The 17,116-nt window shown below is 48.2% G+C and overlaps 1 protein-coding gene across 2 annotated transcripts in view; it reads right to left on the reverse strand.

Annotated features, from left to right (window-relative positions):
- PAFAH1B1 (platelet activating factor acetylhydrolase 1b regulatory subunit 1) overlaps positions 1 to 17,116 on the reverse strand; it is a 533,693-nt gene that overhangs the window by 240,343 nt on the left and 276,234 nt on the right. For both annotated transcript variants that reach the window (XM_069227017.1, XM_069227018.1), the window contains one exon: positions 9,865 to 9,967. In XM_069227017.1, the coding sequence (XP_069083118.1) occupies positions 9,865 to 9,967 (103 nt within the window). The remainder of the gene's footprint in view (positions 1 to 9,864; positions 9,968 to 17,116) is intronic.

A 17,116-nucleotide genomic window follows, 5' to 3' on the forward strand; every position in this document is an offset into this window, starting at 1 on the left:
ACTCGGAGGTGAGGAGGGATGGCCATTTTGCGCGGTCTGAGCTGCAGGATTTCTTGGTATGATCAGTCAGACACCCACCTCCGAGGTGGTACTGCTTTGGGACTCTATTCATTAGGTGAGGAATCCACAGGTAGTGGTATCCATCAGAAGAGCAAGTTACTCACCTTCAGTAACGCTTTTTCTGGTGGATACACTAGCAACCTGTGGATTCCTCACGGTACCACCCGCCTCCCCGTAGTCTGTCTGGTAATACCGAGATTTCCTTGGGTGTATATATGTATATTTGTGAATTGCTGAATTATGAGAGGATATATATATTTGTATATATTTATGACTATGTATTCTTGCGGATATATATTGATTTTGTTTGCTATTTCTATTGGATTACATTTTGTATAAAAGTTTTCTTGGATACAATCATAATGAGTATGGAATGTCGGTATTCACCTGTTCGCCTCAAAGGCACGTAAAAAATGGTGTAAACTGACATCAGCACGCCGGCGGGGACCTCTTATTGCCACAATGACGTCAGACGGAGCCACATGGAGTCGGACAATTGTGATGTCCTCGCCGACGTGCAGAGCTGGAAAGAAGTTTCCGTCGAACGCTGCGCATTGGGGGAGAATTCATTAGGTGAGGAATCCACAGGTAGTTGTATCCATCAGAATGTGGCCTTCAACGCACACCAGTGGCTTGGAGAGGCTACCCTCCCAAGCCAGTCACACCTATTTCCAGTGGGTGTGCAGTGTCTAGAAGTCAGGCTCTCTACAGGTAGCTGTGAATGAGAAGCCAAGGCTTATCTAGGAGACATACAAAGCTAATGCAATACAACTACAGTCACACTGTATTTACACACATGGAAAACAATCAGTTGTACAAATATAAAGGAACTTTATTTTCAGAACACAGTATCAGAAAATAGTAGAGGCAACCCTCCAATAGAAGGAAAGTAAACACGCCATAAATACACTAATAAACAGTAAGAGGCATAAAAAGGTTAGAAAATAGTGTAAAATGGCAATATGCAATAATAGCCCTAGGGAGAGCCCAAACCTTACACTAAAAGTGGAATGCGAACACAGGGCCCTCACCTAGGTAAGTAAATCGTGTAGAGGGGAGCTGGGACTACTAAGAAACCACACAGGTAAGTACTGTACTACCACCCAGCAACCAGGAATGCACGAGTAAAACACTGGATTTCCCCAAAACCACCCCAAAGGATGAAAAGAAGAAAATTAAGACACCCAGAACATCCTGCAAGGAACCAGCAGTGGAAGACCAACGATGGAGACCCGTGGAGAGAGGGGACCAAGTCCAGAAGTCTCTGTGGAGTCCAGGAGAGTAGGATATACTACCCACCCAGAGGTACCTTTTGGAGATGGTCGACAAAGGAGGAATACAGGTCAGCCCTGCAGCACAGAAGCCGGAGAAGAGTTCCTGATGCATGCAAAAGGTGTCCCATGCTGGAAGCTGGATTGCAGATGAGTGTCGGTGAAAGATTTCTACTAACAAGCCTTGGCAAAGGCAAACTAGTGGTTGGAGGAAAAGAGGTGCTGCCGGGGACCAGCAAGGTCCAGGAGGACTCTACCCAGGAGGGGGAAGTCACAGGGGACCCTCTGCATCGCAGAAGGCCCGCAGGAGCAGAGGCAGCACCCAAAGGTGTCCAACAGACCAGGACACAGAAGTTGCTCCCACATCGCAGAGGTCCAGCAGTTGCAGGAGGGAGTGCTGGGGGCTGGAGCTACATGTCGCCTGAAGTTCCCCTTGGAGGTGAAGCAACAAGCCTTGGCAGCTGCAAAGGATGCAGTGCACGGGGGTACTGTCTTGCGTGGAGTGAAAAGGACTTACCACCACCAAAATGCAACAGTTGGTAGAGAGGACCAAGGGCGACTCTCCGGACCACAAACCATGATGCAGGACCCACGCCTCTCTGGATGAGGGTAGATCCACACAACTGGTCGTCGATGCAGTCAGGTACCTGTAGTTACAGGGGAGTGATGCCTTCTCCCCAAGGGAGATTCCTTCTTGTGCAGGCTGAAAAGTTGATGCACAGCCAGGGAAATGTAGCAATACTGGCAGGAGTTCGGATACAATGTTACAGAAGAGTCTTCCTCGTGATCTGCAGCTTATAGGTTCCTGGGGGGGGTCAATTTGCGGTTCCTGAGGCCAGAAGTTGAAGCAGAGGAGTCCTTCTGGAGTCTTGCAAGCTGAATCTGAGGATCCATCCCAGAGGAAGACGCTATATGACCCAAAAGAGGGGGCTTGGTCACTTAACCAGGTAACTACCTACCAGAGGGTGCCTCTGACGTCACCAGCCTGGCCACTCAGATGCTCCCAGAGTTCCCTGCCAACTTTGGAATCAAGATGGCAGAAACCAAGGACCCTCTGGAGGAGCTCTGGGCACTACCCCTGGGGTGGTGGACAGGGGGGTGGTGATGGACAGGGGGGTGGTCACTCCCCTTTCCATTGTCCAGTTTCACACCAGAGCAGGGGCTTTTAAAGGGGGTTGGGCGCTGAACCGGTGTGGACTAGTATATGCACGGAGGACACCAAATGGGCCCTTCAAAGCAAAAACAGTGGCTTGGTAAGACTACCCAAGCCATTCACACCTATTTCCAAAGGGAGAGGGCGTTACCTCCTCTCCCAAAGGAAATCCTTTGTTCTGCCTTCCTGGACTTGATCAGATCAAGCAGCAGGAGGAGGAGGACAGAAACCCGTCTGAGGGGCGGCAGCAGCTGGGCTGCCTGCAAAAACCCTGGCTGTAGCAATGCTGGGGGCCCTCTAAGGAGCCCCCAGAGTGCATAGGGTCATACTTCCAATACTTGCAACAATTTTGGGGTATTATTCTGACATTTTTGATACCAAACATGCCCAGGTTCGGAGTTACCATTATGTAGCTGGACATAGGTAGTGACCTATGTCGCGTAAAATGGTGTCCCAGCACTCAAGAAGTCCAGTAAAATGGAGCTGGAGTTCATGGGGGCACCTCTACTAGTGTAGAGGTGCCCTCATATAACAGGGTACCTGCAACCGTGCCCTCTGGGCTGAGAGGGCCTACCAGAGGGGTAACTTACAGTGACACCTGTAGTGAAATCGGGTGCTTGCACCCGGTTCATACAGACTAATGGCAGGCCTGCAGAACCCTCTGCATGGGCTCCCTAAGGGTGGCAGAAGAACTGCTGCAGTCCATAGGGATCCTCTGGAACCCCAATGCCCTGGGTACCTAAGTACCATATACTAGGGACTTGCATGGGGGCACCAGTATGCCAACTGTGGGGAGAGAAGGTTAGTAGCAACCACATTTGGAGGAGAGAGCATAATCACTGGAGTCCTGGTTAAAAGGCAGAACATGGGGGTAACCATGCCAAGAAAGAGGGAACTTTCCTACAAACTCCCTCTCCTAAAGGAAATCCTTTGTTCTCCCTTCCTGGGCTTGATCAGATCAAGCAGCAGGAGGGCACAAACCTGTTTAAGAGGTGGCAGCAGCTTGTGCTGCCTGAAAAACCCTGCAAGACTGGTGGCAGCAATCCTGGGGGGTCCTTTAAGGAGCCCCCAAAGAGCATGGAATCATTCGTCCAATACTTGCAACAGTATTGGGGTATGATTCCCACATGTTTTATACCAAACATGCCCAGGTTCAGAGTTACCATTATGTAGCTAGACATAGGTAGTGACCTATGTCCAGTACACATGTAAAATGGCATCCCTGCACTGACGAAGCCCAGTGCATTGGAACTGGAGTTCGTAGGGGCACCTATACTCATGCAGGGGTGGCCTCACAAATAGGTACTTGCACCCTGCCCTCTGGGATAGGAGGGCCTGAAATAGGGGTGACTTGCAGTGACCTGGTAGTGAAAGGGTGCAGGCACCCTTTCATGCAGGCTGCAATGGCAGGCCTGCAGAGCAGTTTGCATGGGCTCCCCATGGGTGGCATAATACACGCTGCAGCCTATAGGGATCCCCTGGTACCCCAATGTCCTGGGTACCATATACTAGGGAATTACATGGGGTACCAGTGTGCCAAATGTGGGGTGCAAAAAGGAACAAGCAACCAAGTTCAAAGGAGAGAGCATAATCATGGGGTCCTGGTTAGCAGGATCCCAGTGAACACAGTCAAACACACTTACAAACAGGCCAAAAGTGGGGGTAACCAAGCTAGAAAGAAGCTACTTTCCTACACAGTGGTATTGCATGAGTTTTGCATGTCTGCTAGATAAGCCTTGGCTGCTCATCCACAGCTACCTCTAGAGAGCCTGGCTTCAATACTGCCTATACTTCACTAAGAGGGGATACTCGGAATAAGGTGTAAGTACCTTAGGTACCCACCACACACCAGGCCAGCTTTCTATAGGCAGGTGATAGCATATCCTGCATGCCAACTGGTCGGGGGTGGGGTGCGCATGAGGGGGTGACTAGGAAGGTTTGGAGGCTGCAGCGGGGCGGGCAGAACTCTGGATCCCTGTCCCACGAGCATGTGGGATTCCGCGTCCCCTGCCACACAAGGGCTTCAACGGCATGTGTGGCACGGTGGCGGCTGGGGAAGGGACACGACAGGGAGCCCCCACTGGCAGCCAATAAAGGGGCAAAAAGCAGACTGGTGGGGCCGAGGGGCAGTGGAAAGTCCAAGGGACCGAGCCGTAACCCGGGAGTCCATAAATCTCTCTAGATCAGAGTCTGCCTTATCTTTGAAGAAATGAGAGCCATCAAAGGGCTTGTCCAGACTGTCATTTCTTCGGAGACCAGACGTGGCATCATAGTGCCACTGTCGACGCAACTGATCTACTTAGAGTCTCTGTTGTGTCCAGCCCACATCATATGGTGAACTTGGCAGGGTCTCTCCATTCGGCAACAGCCTGGGAGACTATCACAAGGGCCTCCTCCGAGATCTGCAGCAGAACTTGCATGACCGTGTCCCACAAGGAGTGGGTATAACAGCCCAAGAGGCATGTTGTGTTCACTGATCGCAATGCAAGACTGGAGGAAGAAAACATCTTCTTCCCAAGATGGTCCAGTCTTTTTGATTTCCTATCCAGGGAGCGGAAGGGAACACACCAGATAACGAAGATGCCTGAATGACCAAGCTTTCAGGCCTTGGGTGTTCGGTCAGGAATTTAGGGTCGTTCGGGACAGGCAGATGACAGCGAGCGATTGCCCTATTTACAGGAGCCCCTGAGCTGGGTTTGGACCAGGTACCCAGAAGGACATCTGTGAGGGATTCATTGAATGGAAGGAGGGGCTCTGAAGCAGACGCTCCGGGCTGAAGCACCTCAGTCAGGAGATTAGTCCTGACCACAACAATAGGCAGCTCAAGGCCAAGGAGCTCTGCTGCCCTACTTACCACTGTGGAGTAGGCAGCTCCAGGGGCCGTAGCCACAGTAGGAGGACACAGCATGCCAGTGTCTGGGGAGTATCAAGACCACTGGCCTCATCAAATTCCTGAGCCAGGCCATGTTTGGATCTTCTTGCTGGTCATCATAAGGGTCCAGCGACCCCTCCAACCCTTCCTCACATTCATACAAATAGTAAAAAGGGTCTGAATCCAACCTGGGGCGGCTAGGCCCCATCGAAGTCAGAAGCGGCATCAGTCGGCGCTGTTCCCGCTCCTCGAGGATCAGGATGTCGTCGATTGTGGGCCCAACCAACATCGGGAGCATCAACGGCTTCACCAGTGCAGGTCTCATTGGTGAGACTGGTGCGGATCTAGAGGGACTGACTCTAGGTGGCCTGAGCTAGAGCAGCCGGTGTGGAACCCAAAGGGGCCCCCCCGGCCCGCCAACCCACGAAGGCATCACAGGGGATCGGACTGCCCAAAAATAAAGCGCAGGGCCTCATAAAATTCCTTTAGTAGGGCAGAGGTTGCTCCAGCTCCCAGAAAATCGGGGAGGTGCAGACCAGACCCAGTAGTAGGCGCTGCTGACTGAGGCCTAGAGTGTCAACGCTCTTCCCGCATCGCATCATCCGAGCGACTGTTAATTCGAAGAAAGCCTGGCCTTCAACAACCTATTTTTCTACCTGAATGTCCCAAGGACGAGTGGGGGTGACTCTGCGGCTTCGTCTCGAGACCTTCCTCTCAAACAAGACCAGGAGCGATGCAGAGTCGAGCGCCGAGCTGCCATTAGCTTTGGGGGCTGCTCCCTCAAAGCCTTCAGGTGCATGGCCTGACACTGAGCACGACTTCGGGGCGTGGCAGCGCTCCAGACACCACAATTAGACTTGATGCGGATCCATCACAGACCTCATTCGCTGACAACCCTCGTGAGGCTTAAACTCACTCCTCTGGGACATCCTTAGACGCACCAACAGTCACCACAAAATTTGACAAAAGGCTGGTCACAAAGTGACCAGGGTAGCTCTCTCCGGATCAGCATGGAAAGAAAACAACTGAAGTTGGCGAGCCGGCGCTTATATTCACCCCAATGTCATTACGGCAACCACCATGCCAACCTCGGACGAGGAGGTACTGCTCGAAGAAAAGTCTCCAGATCCAGTCCGACGCCTGGGGGAAATTCTAAGGGAAGGAATCTGCAACTAGAAGTACCTATCAGATGAAGGTACTTGCTATGTTAACTTGAGCACGGTGTATTGTTAAACTTAAGCTTAAGTGTCCTGCTTCAAAGACATTAACAAAACACACTTACTGTTAGTGCTCTTCGAGTGAACCCATGAAATGTGGGATCCACTTTGGCTGAACCTACTCCTCGCAGCCACAGAGCACCTAACCTGTGGCGGGGCAATCACCAATTTGCAAACAAAAAAAGTAGTCTCAAAACAATGCCAAAAAATGCCCACTGTGTATGTTTAGCAGTAGTTGAGCAGTGCACTTGGGGAGAGCTAATCCCCGAAAGAGGCATGAGGTATGCATGCCCTTGCCAAATGGGGGGGAATGCAAAATGGAGCGACGATGGTGCCAGCAAATGGCAAGCCTATTGGCAGGTTGAAACCCACAACGTAGATACAAAAGCATGTCTCGATTCAAGACAGTGCATGTGTGTTGTCTAGAGCTGAGAACTAAAAAGGCCACTGTCCCCTATATGTGGTATCTGGAGGTCCAATCACTTTCTTTTGTTGTGGGAAAAACTTCTCAATCTCTAGCAGCTTATCATATTAGGAGGTAATGCTGAAGGCATCTGTTTCAATGTTTCCAACGTCTAGCAAAAACTAACAGCCTCAAGAGATTCAAGCTTCTTTCTTCAACTGACTTAAGGACTTGAAGAATCAACACCAGTTTTAGGAAAATGCTCTGAACAGTTTGAGTACCAAGGTGGAGCCTGTGAGAGATAAAGCACGATAATGGACTAAGATGAAAACACTTGGATAAACACGACTGTCTCCCCCCGAAGCAGAGATGGGATGCAAAGGAGTCAGTGCTTTGTAACGAGCAGGATGCTTCTTGCTGCAGCTAACAGATGCCTTTCTCTGCTGTTGCATGGTCTATCTGATGAGTTGCTTTTGAGAGGCCACAGAGAAGACTCTCAGAAGGCTTGACAACACGGTTGATGACCGTGGCATCTTCTACCGTGCATCTGGAAATTAATTTGGTAGAACGTACTCTTTTCAGATCTTCTAGTGCTGTGTACCTAATTTGCATGATGCATTGCATCATCGGCTAGAAGACTGAGGGTGCTGATCCTAATAAAGGATCTGCCATAGAGCAGTAGAATTGGCATCCGTTATGGGTGTTACTACCAAGCCACAAAACATACTGCTAACTGCATCTATGTGTTTGCTTTCCCGGTCAATGTAACAACAGCTAGGGAGGATGTGTGGCTTCTTCATCCTGGTGAAACAAAGACTGTCAGGATGTGGATCAGCTTGTAAGAGTTGGCGAGATTTACGCACTTTGTTCTCACAAACCATACAGTCTTCCACTCTAGCAAAGTGGTTATGAGAACTTATCCAAAATTCCTCCCTAGGGTTATTTCGGACTTCCATGTTAACTAGACCATATCTTGACCTACATTCTTTCAGAATCCCTCTAACTCCAGCTGAAAGAACCCTTCATTCCTTCAGTTTTGAAATTCTATTTCAACAAGACACAAGGCATCCACAGGTTTCCTGATGGACAGTTTCCTGTATCCTTTGGTACTATCAGAGGGCTAACAAGACACTATCAGCTAAGCCTATAGAGGCAAAATGGCTATAGTTGCTTTGTTAAGGAATATACTATACCAGATATTGCTAGAGTAGACGAGTAGGACAAGCTTCCCTCAGAAACCTATTTGCTTAAAATTACTGCGTTAGTTCACTTTGTCTTCTCCACGGCATTAAGTAGGGATAGGCTTGCTCCTCTATTCAGTGCTTAGGAATATAAATGGAAACCACTACGAGAGAAGGAATAGTTTCTTACCTGTAACTAGTTCTCTCGTAGGGGAATTTCCATTATAGACATAAGCAACCCTCCCTGCTCCCCGGTGGAGTGGACAGAAGTACCCAGAGAACTTATATATCATCACGCATCACATCAAAAAGAACTAAAGCAACTACCACCTGCTCAGCATGATGGGATACTGGTAGTCACTGGGTTCTTTAAGGCATAGACTCCATTTTCAACCCATACAATGACAGCCTATAGGACTACATTGCCCTGCTTTACTTCATCGCTCTACTTTTCCAAAAAGGGTTTGTGAAAGACATGTATGCTGTTTTACAAAAACATAATGAAATTTTATATATAATCTTCTGGCCCATTTTTTAAGTTTCAGGGTGTAGAATTGGGCCATTCTAGCCTGTTCCCATAGACTGCATAGTATGTTTTCGTTCTTAAGTGACTCTGCAAGCCTTCCCAAAGAAAGGTGAACATCTACACTTAAAAACATACAGTGAAAAACTGCTCCGGGGTCCCCGCACATGGGTAGGTCTATTCAGTGCTTATGACGATAAATGGAAAACTCCTACGAGAGAAGATCATTTACCAGAACTTTAGGACACCCTGGCACAGTATCAGTATTGGGGGATCTATGATGACTGTGCTAGGGATCCCCAAAAGCACCTCAGAATTTAGTGGTTATAAAGTGCCCTGATGTTGAACATTTGACTACAAACATTTATCACAACCTCTAGTGCATACACTATGTTGAATAGGCTCTCAACGGAGAGCATGATGCTGGAGTGCCTCTTAACAGGAACAGCAATATTTTCTGGTCTATACTTTCTCGCTGCGGGGGTTTTCCGAGATGGAACTGCTTGGTCCAACATCACCTGGAACTTCACCGGACTTTTCTGCCTCACACAGCCCTGCCTTCTCTGTATTAGTTAGTCAATGCTCTCTTCAATCGAGTGCTAAGGCAGATGATGACCTATAGGGCATGTGGCTCTGTCAACTATTTTTCTTTCACAACAGATTCTTGAAAAAAATGGGAAGGCATTATGTTAGAATAACATAACTGAAAAACACCTGTTGGAAAATTAACAGTACACCTGCCTTCAAAAGATACTGGGTTGCCGCCAATGTGAAGTGCAGTCTGATTTGCTAGTTGTGCTTATGATTTTGTTGAGGACTGACGGAGCACAAAGAAATCAAGTATCTTTTGCGCTGGAGACTGAAGGATCCATCTTCCCTGGCATGATGGACTCCAGCTGAGAACAAGGGAGATGCTCTGGTGACTCTTTAAATCTAAAGTCTTGATGTAGAAAGTTGAATTCAGGTACAGAGTAGAAAGAAAAAAGCAGAACATGCATGTGTGAACACCAATGATGATATCACTGAAGGGGAGAAATGATGGGAGAGGAATCTGTGGACTTGCTCAAGCAGACAAAATGTAAAGCACGGGTAAGGCACATATATCCCTCAGAAAACTGATGGAATGCATGTGAATTTCTTTTCTTAAGGAAAATTCATTTAATCAATATAACAGAATAACTCACCCAGTCTGCACCTCCCACATTTTAATGGTTTTATCCCTCGAGGCAGACACTATATGATCTCCATTTGGCATGACTGCTACTGAAGAAACATTGTGATCATGGCCTACATAAAGAAAATCACATTTAAGTACAGTACCACAGCCCCTTTAGCACAATACATCATTTAAATGTATAAAATTGTAATGTGTCCCCCTGTAGAACAGGTTGGGCACTTAAACCTACAAATATGGAAAAAATACTTAACAGTAGTTAGCCAGAATTTGCATCTTTCATCGATTCACATGATTGAATTACTGTTGTAAGAAATTGGGTTTTTAGTTGAGGAAGGGAAGTATCCACCTCAAGTAACAATCGCAGTTCCTCTCAGGGTGAACCCTTAAAGTAACTAAATTAACCCAAGCTCCACCCCCGGCCGGCTATGACACAGAGGAGACGTGTAGCTCAGATGCACTATGTAAAGTATTTATGCAGTATTAAAACAGTTATAACACTGAAACGCAAAATAATACAAATGGATTAGAAAAACAGTATTTGTTTAAAAAAAGTTTTGAGATTTCTCTCTAGCAGGCTAGATAGTGCTTCTTGCCACCAAGGTGCACTATCTGCCAATAAAAGTCAATGTTCACGATAGAACAGGACCTAGGTGCAATTTGAAACCAACCCCAATGGAGTGCAGGTCTGGTACACTAACCAGTTTGTTCTGGTCAAAGACTACCTTCGGAGTTTAGTCACAACCCATCATAGGAGTACACTCCTGAAGCTTGACACCAACCCCTCATGGAAAAGCACTTAGACTCACAGGGCTGCAAGCAGAGGCATACAGAGGAGTCCAGTTGCTACTGGTCAGTTGTAGGAAAAGGCCTGCTGTAGCTTGTTGTGTTCCTGTAACTTTCAAGAAATCAGTCTTATGACCCTAGCAGTCTACGTCTTTGGCCTTTGAACAAGAGGAAGAGCAGGGCCACTCTTCTAGGTGCTTCTCTAACAGGTTCATCTCTCTTCTGATACTTAAAGGGCTCAGCAGTGTTCTAAAGTGTGTGCCTGGAGGTGCCACGTTTATGCCTGGCAAGAGTAAGTTGGTGAGAATGACACCTGCTGGCATCCTAACTAATGAGGAAACCTGGGGTGAACCGTACCCACTTTGGGCATTTTCAAGATGGTTAAAGTCTTTTGTCACACTAAACTTGGACAGTGAGGAATGGGGTGTCTGCATCTGTCTGTCACCCCATCTGTCAGCCCCAATGTCTCATCTGTCAGTCATCTGCCAGTCCCCCCCGTCTGTCAGTGTCCCCATCTGGCAATCCCTCCCCCATCCGCCAGCTCCCCCCCCCCCCCTCGCCAGTCCCCTCCGACTGCCAGTCTCACCCCCCCACCCCCCACCCACCCTGTCCGTCAGGTCGAAAGTCCCACCCCCCAAAGTCTATCCATCCGTCTGCCCAATCTGTGTCTGTCCCCCCCCATTTGTTTACAACCACCCCCCCCCCCCCACCCCTTTTTCCATGTGTCTGAGTGGGGTGGGGGACGGAGGTCAGTGGAGCGTTGTACAAAGAACTATAGAAGTCTGTTAAAATCAAATCTGAACTTTCAGCAACCAGATTGTGAATACAAAGTGTTTTGGCATTCTGTTTCCCTCCTTTGAAGTGTGTCCCAAATGTAACATGCAAACCAGTAGACCCATAAAATAGCTGTGACACTCATCCTTTAATGTCAAAAAGAATCCTCCCAGCCTCCCCTGCATTATCTACCAGATTCAGATGGGTCATATCAGCCCATTTAGGTCAGCCTATAATTTGCTTCTGGGAGCAGTTCACACTTCACCACAGGGGAGTCATCCAACTGCCAGGTGACAGTTGAATCCTTCCAGAAAGGCCTCCAGAAGCTCTTGGCGCACAAAATGGTATGTTTTCTAATGTACATCCTCTGTAATAGATAAAAACAGACTACCATGCGATTGGATTTGAATGTTTTTGGGAAAAGTCCTTAAAATATTTCTCTGTTTACTAGGCGGAGACAACACTTATTAAAATTAATATAGTATCCCAATGCTTTCATATTCAACAGCTAACCCTGTTATAGTGAAAACAGGCATTGGCAAAGCCTACTGGCTTTGACAATGGCTTTCAGCCACACTGTGCAGCATTCCTGACGCTGTGCATATTGGCTGAAGTCAATAAAAAAAGCCTTTGGTTTGCCTGTGTGCATCATTTGATAGGAGTTTGCACCAAGCATACACGTGCCTACAAAATTACTTTGTTTTTTTCCTGTCTAGTTGCCAATCTTAGTCAGATAGGGGACTAAAAAGTAAATAAAACCCCAATTGTGTGTGCGTCTGTTTAAGAGTGAAGGGGATGGGGCTTGTGGTTGGAGGGGCAAAAGAAGCGATGCCCAAAGTGAGAGATAGTGTGCACAGAGTCCAGGGATCCCCAAGAGGCTTGACAGAAGCAAGAATACTAATGCTCTATTTGTGGTAGTGTGGTCGAGCAGTTAGGCTTATCAGAAGGTAGTGTTAAGCATTTGTTGTACACACACAGGCAATAAATTAGAACACACTCAATGTCTTAACTCCAGGTCAATAGGTTTTTATATAGAACAATATTTTCTTTATTTTAGAACCACAACATTCAAATTGCAGTTAAATACATTAAATGCAAGGAACTTTGCATAGGTATAGATGGGACTTTGAATCAAAACAGTAATGTACACAGTTTGGCATAAAATGGGCACACAAAGCACACCCTCCGCGGTACAGGGGCAGCCGGGAGCAGTGGGCAAACAAGGCATCAGGTTTTTAATCGAAATCAATGGAGGGACCCGGGGGTCACTCAGACATTGCAGGCAGAGCACGGCGGGGTCTCTCGGGCCAGCCACCGGCTGGGCAAGGGTGAGGGCCGCCTGCTGGTCACTGCTGCACCAGTGGCTGGTTCTTCACGAGCCTGGGGGCTGCGGGTGCAGTTCTTCTTCCAGACATGGTCATGGGGGTCTTTGGGATTCCCTCTGCAGGTGTGGTCGTAGGAGTGCAGAGAGGTTAGCCCAGGGTGGACATGTCGTCAGTCGCCTGGGGATTCTCTCTGGGTCGTTAGTTTCTCTGGACACAGGACAGGGCCGTCAGGTGCAGAGTGGTGGGGACTCGTGCTTCTGGAGTGAGTTGAGAGTCCATTTAAAGATGGTTTCTTCTTGCATGAGGTAGACAGTTCTGTGTCCTCAGGAGTTCTTGGTCCTTTGTAGTTGCAGGGCAGTCCTCTAAGTCGGCAGAGGTTGTGAGGCCAGCGGGATGCATCGCTGATGCAGGTTCTTTGAATCAGGATACAGGTCGGTAGGGCTGGGGACCAAAGCAGTTGTCGTCTTCCTTCTTCTCTGCGGAGTTTATGTCAGCAGTCCTCCTTGTTAGGTCGTCAGGAATTTGATTTTCTGGGTTCAGGGTCGCCCCTAAATACTAAATTTAGGGGTGTGTTAGGGCTGGAGGGCAGTAGCCAATGGCTACTGTCCCCAAGGGTGGCTACACCCTCCTTGTGCCTCTTCCCTTTGGGGAGGGGGGCACATCCCTATTCCAATTGGGTTAAATCCTCCCCAACAAGATGGAGGATTTTCTAAGGAGGGGGTCACTTCAGCTCTCGTCACCTTAGGGGTGGGCCTGGCTGAGGAGGCGACTCCTTGTTCTTCTCATTATCTCCCCAGACTTACCGCCAAACGTTGGGGCTGTGTCCCAGGGCGGGCATCTCCACTAGCTGGAGTGCCCTGTGGCATTGTAACATTATTTGAGCCTTTGACGCTCACTGCTAGGTGTTACAGTTCCTTCTGGGAGGAGGTGTGACGCACCTCCACCCAGTGCAGGCTTTGTTTCTGGCCTCAGAGCACAAATGCTTTCACTCTAGGGGGTCAGAAACTCGTCTCAGCAGCAAGCTGGCACAGACCAGTTAGTCCTGCACTGAAAGGCTGGGTAAAATACAGGGGGAGAGATGCCCTCTGTGTGCATTTCTTAATAAATCCAACACTGGCATCAGTATTATTCTGAGAAGTTTAATACCAAACTTCCCAGTATTCAGTGTAGCCATTACAGAGCTGTGGAGTTTGTTTTGACAAACTCCCAGACCATATACTTAATATGGCCACACTGTACTTACACTGTCCAAGAATGGACATACACTGTAGGGGCATATTGCTCATGCAGCTATGCCCTCACCTGTGGTATAGTGCACCCTGCCTTAGGGTTTTAAGGCCTGCTAGAGGGGTGACTTACCTATGCCACAGGCAGTATTTTGTGTCCATGGCATCCTGAGGGGGATGCCATGTCTACGTTCCCTTTTTCTCCCCACCAACACACACAATCTGCAATGGCCGTGAGCATATGTTAAGTGAGGGGTACCTTAGGGTGGCACAACATATGCTGCAGCCTTTAGGGACCTTCCCTGGTTACAGGGCCCTTGGTACCAGTGGTACTTCTAACAAAGGACTTATCTGTGTGCCAGGGGTGTGCCAATTGTGGAAACAATGGCACATTTTTTGTGAAAGAACACTGGTGGTGGGGCCTGGTTAGCAGGGTCCCAGGACACACTCCGTAAAGTCAGCATCAATATCAGGCAAAAAGTGGGTGGTAACTGCAACAAGGAGCCATTTTCCTGCACCGGTCTCCAAAAAAAAGTGCTCACTGGATCTGGATCTTCTACAGGGGAGTCCAGCTCCTGAGAACATTGAGGGCAGCCTCAATGAAGAGAACATCCTTTTAGCAAGGATGGCTAAAGCGTTAGCTTTGGAGACAGCTCCTGGCTATAGAAAGGGAGAGAAAGTAAATAGGTTTAAATGGTAGCAGCAAAAAAAAAAAAAAAAAAAAAAAACACAATAACTAGGGACAGACAGTATTCGGATACCCCTAAGATCCCTAAAGGGATTGTCCCCAAATATGAGAATAGTGAAAACATCACCAAATGGTTCATCGCATTTGACAGGGCCTGTGGAAACTAGAAGATTTAACAAAAGAATCTCACTGGGGAGCTCTCCTGTGGGAACTGTTTACAGGTCAGTGTAGGGCTAGGCTCCTCACACTCGCAGGTGCAGATGAATCCTATGACCTCATGAAGGCTACCCTGATTGAGGGCTTTGGATTCACCACTGAGTACAGAATTAGGTTCAAGATAAGGGGGGGGGGGGGGGAGTTGGGGATTCACAAAACCAAGGCAGTCCTGGGTTGATTTTTTTTAGCCTACTCAGTGAAAACACTGGATGGTTGGGTAACTGGAAATTAAGTGCATGACTATAATGGGCTTTATAATTTGTTTATGAAAGAATAAATTTAAAGTAACTGCTTCAATTAAAAGTTGCATCAATATCTGGTAGACCCAGGCCCAATTTCTCCCCAAGAATTGGGAAAGAAGGCAGACCACTGGGTCAAGACTAGGGTAACCAAAACTTCCATTGGGGGTGACCAAAAGAAAGGGGTTACAAAGCCTCCCCAGGAGAAAGTAGGTGACTCTCCTAGAAGTAAAGAAAGTCCTCTGTAGGACCCTAAAAACCTGCCCAGGTGGGTGGGCCCCATGACACATCCCAAAACAAAAGTGGGTACCGGGGTAAGAACTGGGATGCCACTAAGGCATGGTGACAACTGTAAACCAACAGGGCACCACACCAAGGACACTTCTTGTCCCAAAAAAAAAAAAAAACTAGCAAAACCCCAGGGGTGACCAGTGTAGCCATTGGGAACGACTCCTCAGATGAGGAGGTCCTCATAGCCTTCAACTGGAAAATGGACCCAACAGGTGAGTTGGATATTCCAGAGGAAAGTAGACACTTCCACCACCTACTGGTGAATGGAATCTCAGCCACTGCCCGACAGACACTTGTGCCAGTCACACTTTTGTGCATGACAGGCTGGCGCTTTCAAACTAATACATCCCAGGTGAGACTGCCAGAGTAAGGGTTAGCCCAGAAAAGGTCACTAATAGGCCTGTGGCTTTAGTGCCCCTAGAAGTAGCTGGAGAAGGGTGGTAGTCAGTGTAGGAAGTTGGCTCTGTATATACATATATATACACACTATCTCAAAGTAAGAGATAGTGTGCAGAGTCCAAAGGATTCCCCTTAGAGTTAAGATAGTGGCAAAATTAGATCATTCTAATGCTTTATTTTGTGGTAGTGTGGTCGAGCAGTAGGCTTATCAGAGGGTAGTGTTAAGCATTTGTTGTACACACACAGGCAATAAATGAGGAACACACACACTCAAAGACTTACTCCAGGCCAATAGTTTTTATATAGAAAAATACCTTTTCTTAATTTATTTTATAAACAAGTTCAAGATTTGAAGTAAATACATAAAATGGAAGTTACTCCACACAGGTAAGTTAGGAACTTTGAATTAGAGCAATAACCTATACAGTTTTTGTTAAAATGGCAATAAGCTATTTTAAAAGTGGACTAGCCGTGCAGACAGGACACTGGGGGCTTCTCGGGCCAGCCACTAACTGGGCTAGGCAGAGGGTCGCCTGGGGATCACTCATGCACGGACGTTTGGTTCTTTCTGGTCTTGGGGACTGCGGGTGCAGTGCTTGGTCCAGGCGTTGGGTCCCTTGTTACAGGCAGTCAAGGTCAGGGGGAGCGCCTGGATTCTCTCTGCATGCGTCGCTGTGGGGGCCCAGAGGGGTTGTCTCGGGCTACTCACGAGGTCGCAGTTGCCTGGGAGTCCTCCCTGTGGTGTTGGTTATCTGGAACTCAAGTTTGTTGAGCAGAGCCACTGTTCACAGGATTTTCTTGGTCCTTAGTTTCAGGGCAGTCCTCTGAGGCTTCAGAGGTCGCAGGTCCCTGTTGGATGCTTTGCTGTTGCAGTTTTTCGAGTCAGGAGACAGGCCGGTAGGGCTGGGGCCAAAGCAGTTGTCTTCCGTCGTTTCTGCAGGGCTTTCAGGTCAGCAGTCCTTGTTTCAGGTTGTAGGAATCTGATTTCCCTGGTTCTGGGTCACCCCTAAATACTAAATTTAGGGGTGTGTTTAGGTCTGGGAGGGCAGTAGCCAATGGCTACTGTCCTGGAGGGTGGCTACACCCTATTTGTGCCTCCTCCCTGAGGGGAGGGGGGCACATCCCTAATCCTATTGGGGGAATCCTCCAAAACCAAGATGGAGGATTTCTAATGACAGGGGTCATCTCAACTCAAGGCACCTTAGGGGCTGTCCTGACTGGTGGGTGACTCCTTGTTTTTCTCGTTATCTCCTCTGGACTTGCTGCCAAAAGTGGGGCTGCGTCCAGGGGGGAGGGCATCTCTACTAGCTGGGATGCT

This window comes from Pleurodeles waltl, chromosome 3_2 (genome assembly GCF_031143425.1).
Source record: "Pleurodeles waltl isolate 20211129_DDA chromosome 3_2, aPleWal1.hap1.20221129, whole genome shotgun sequence".
In the NCBI taxonomy this organism is placed as follows: Eukaryota; Metazoa; Chordata; class Amphibia; order Caudata; family Salamandridae; genus Pleurodeles; species Pleurodeles waltl.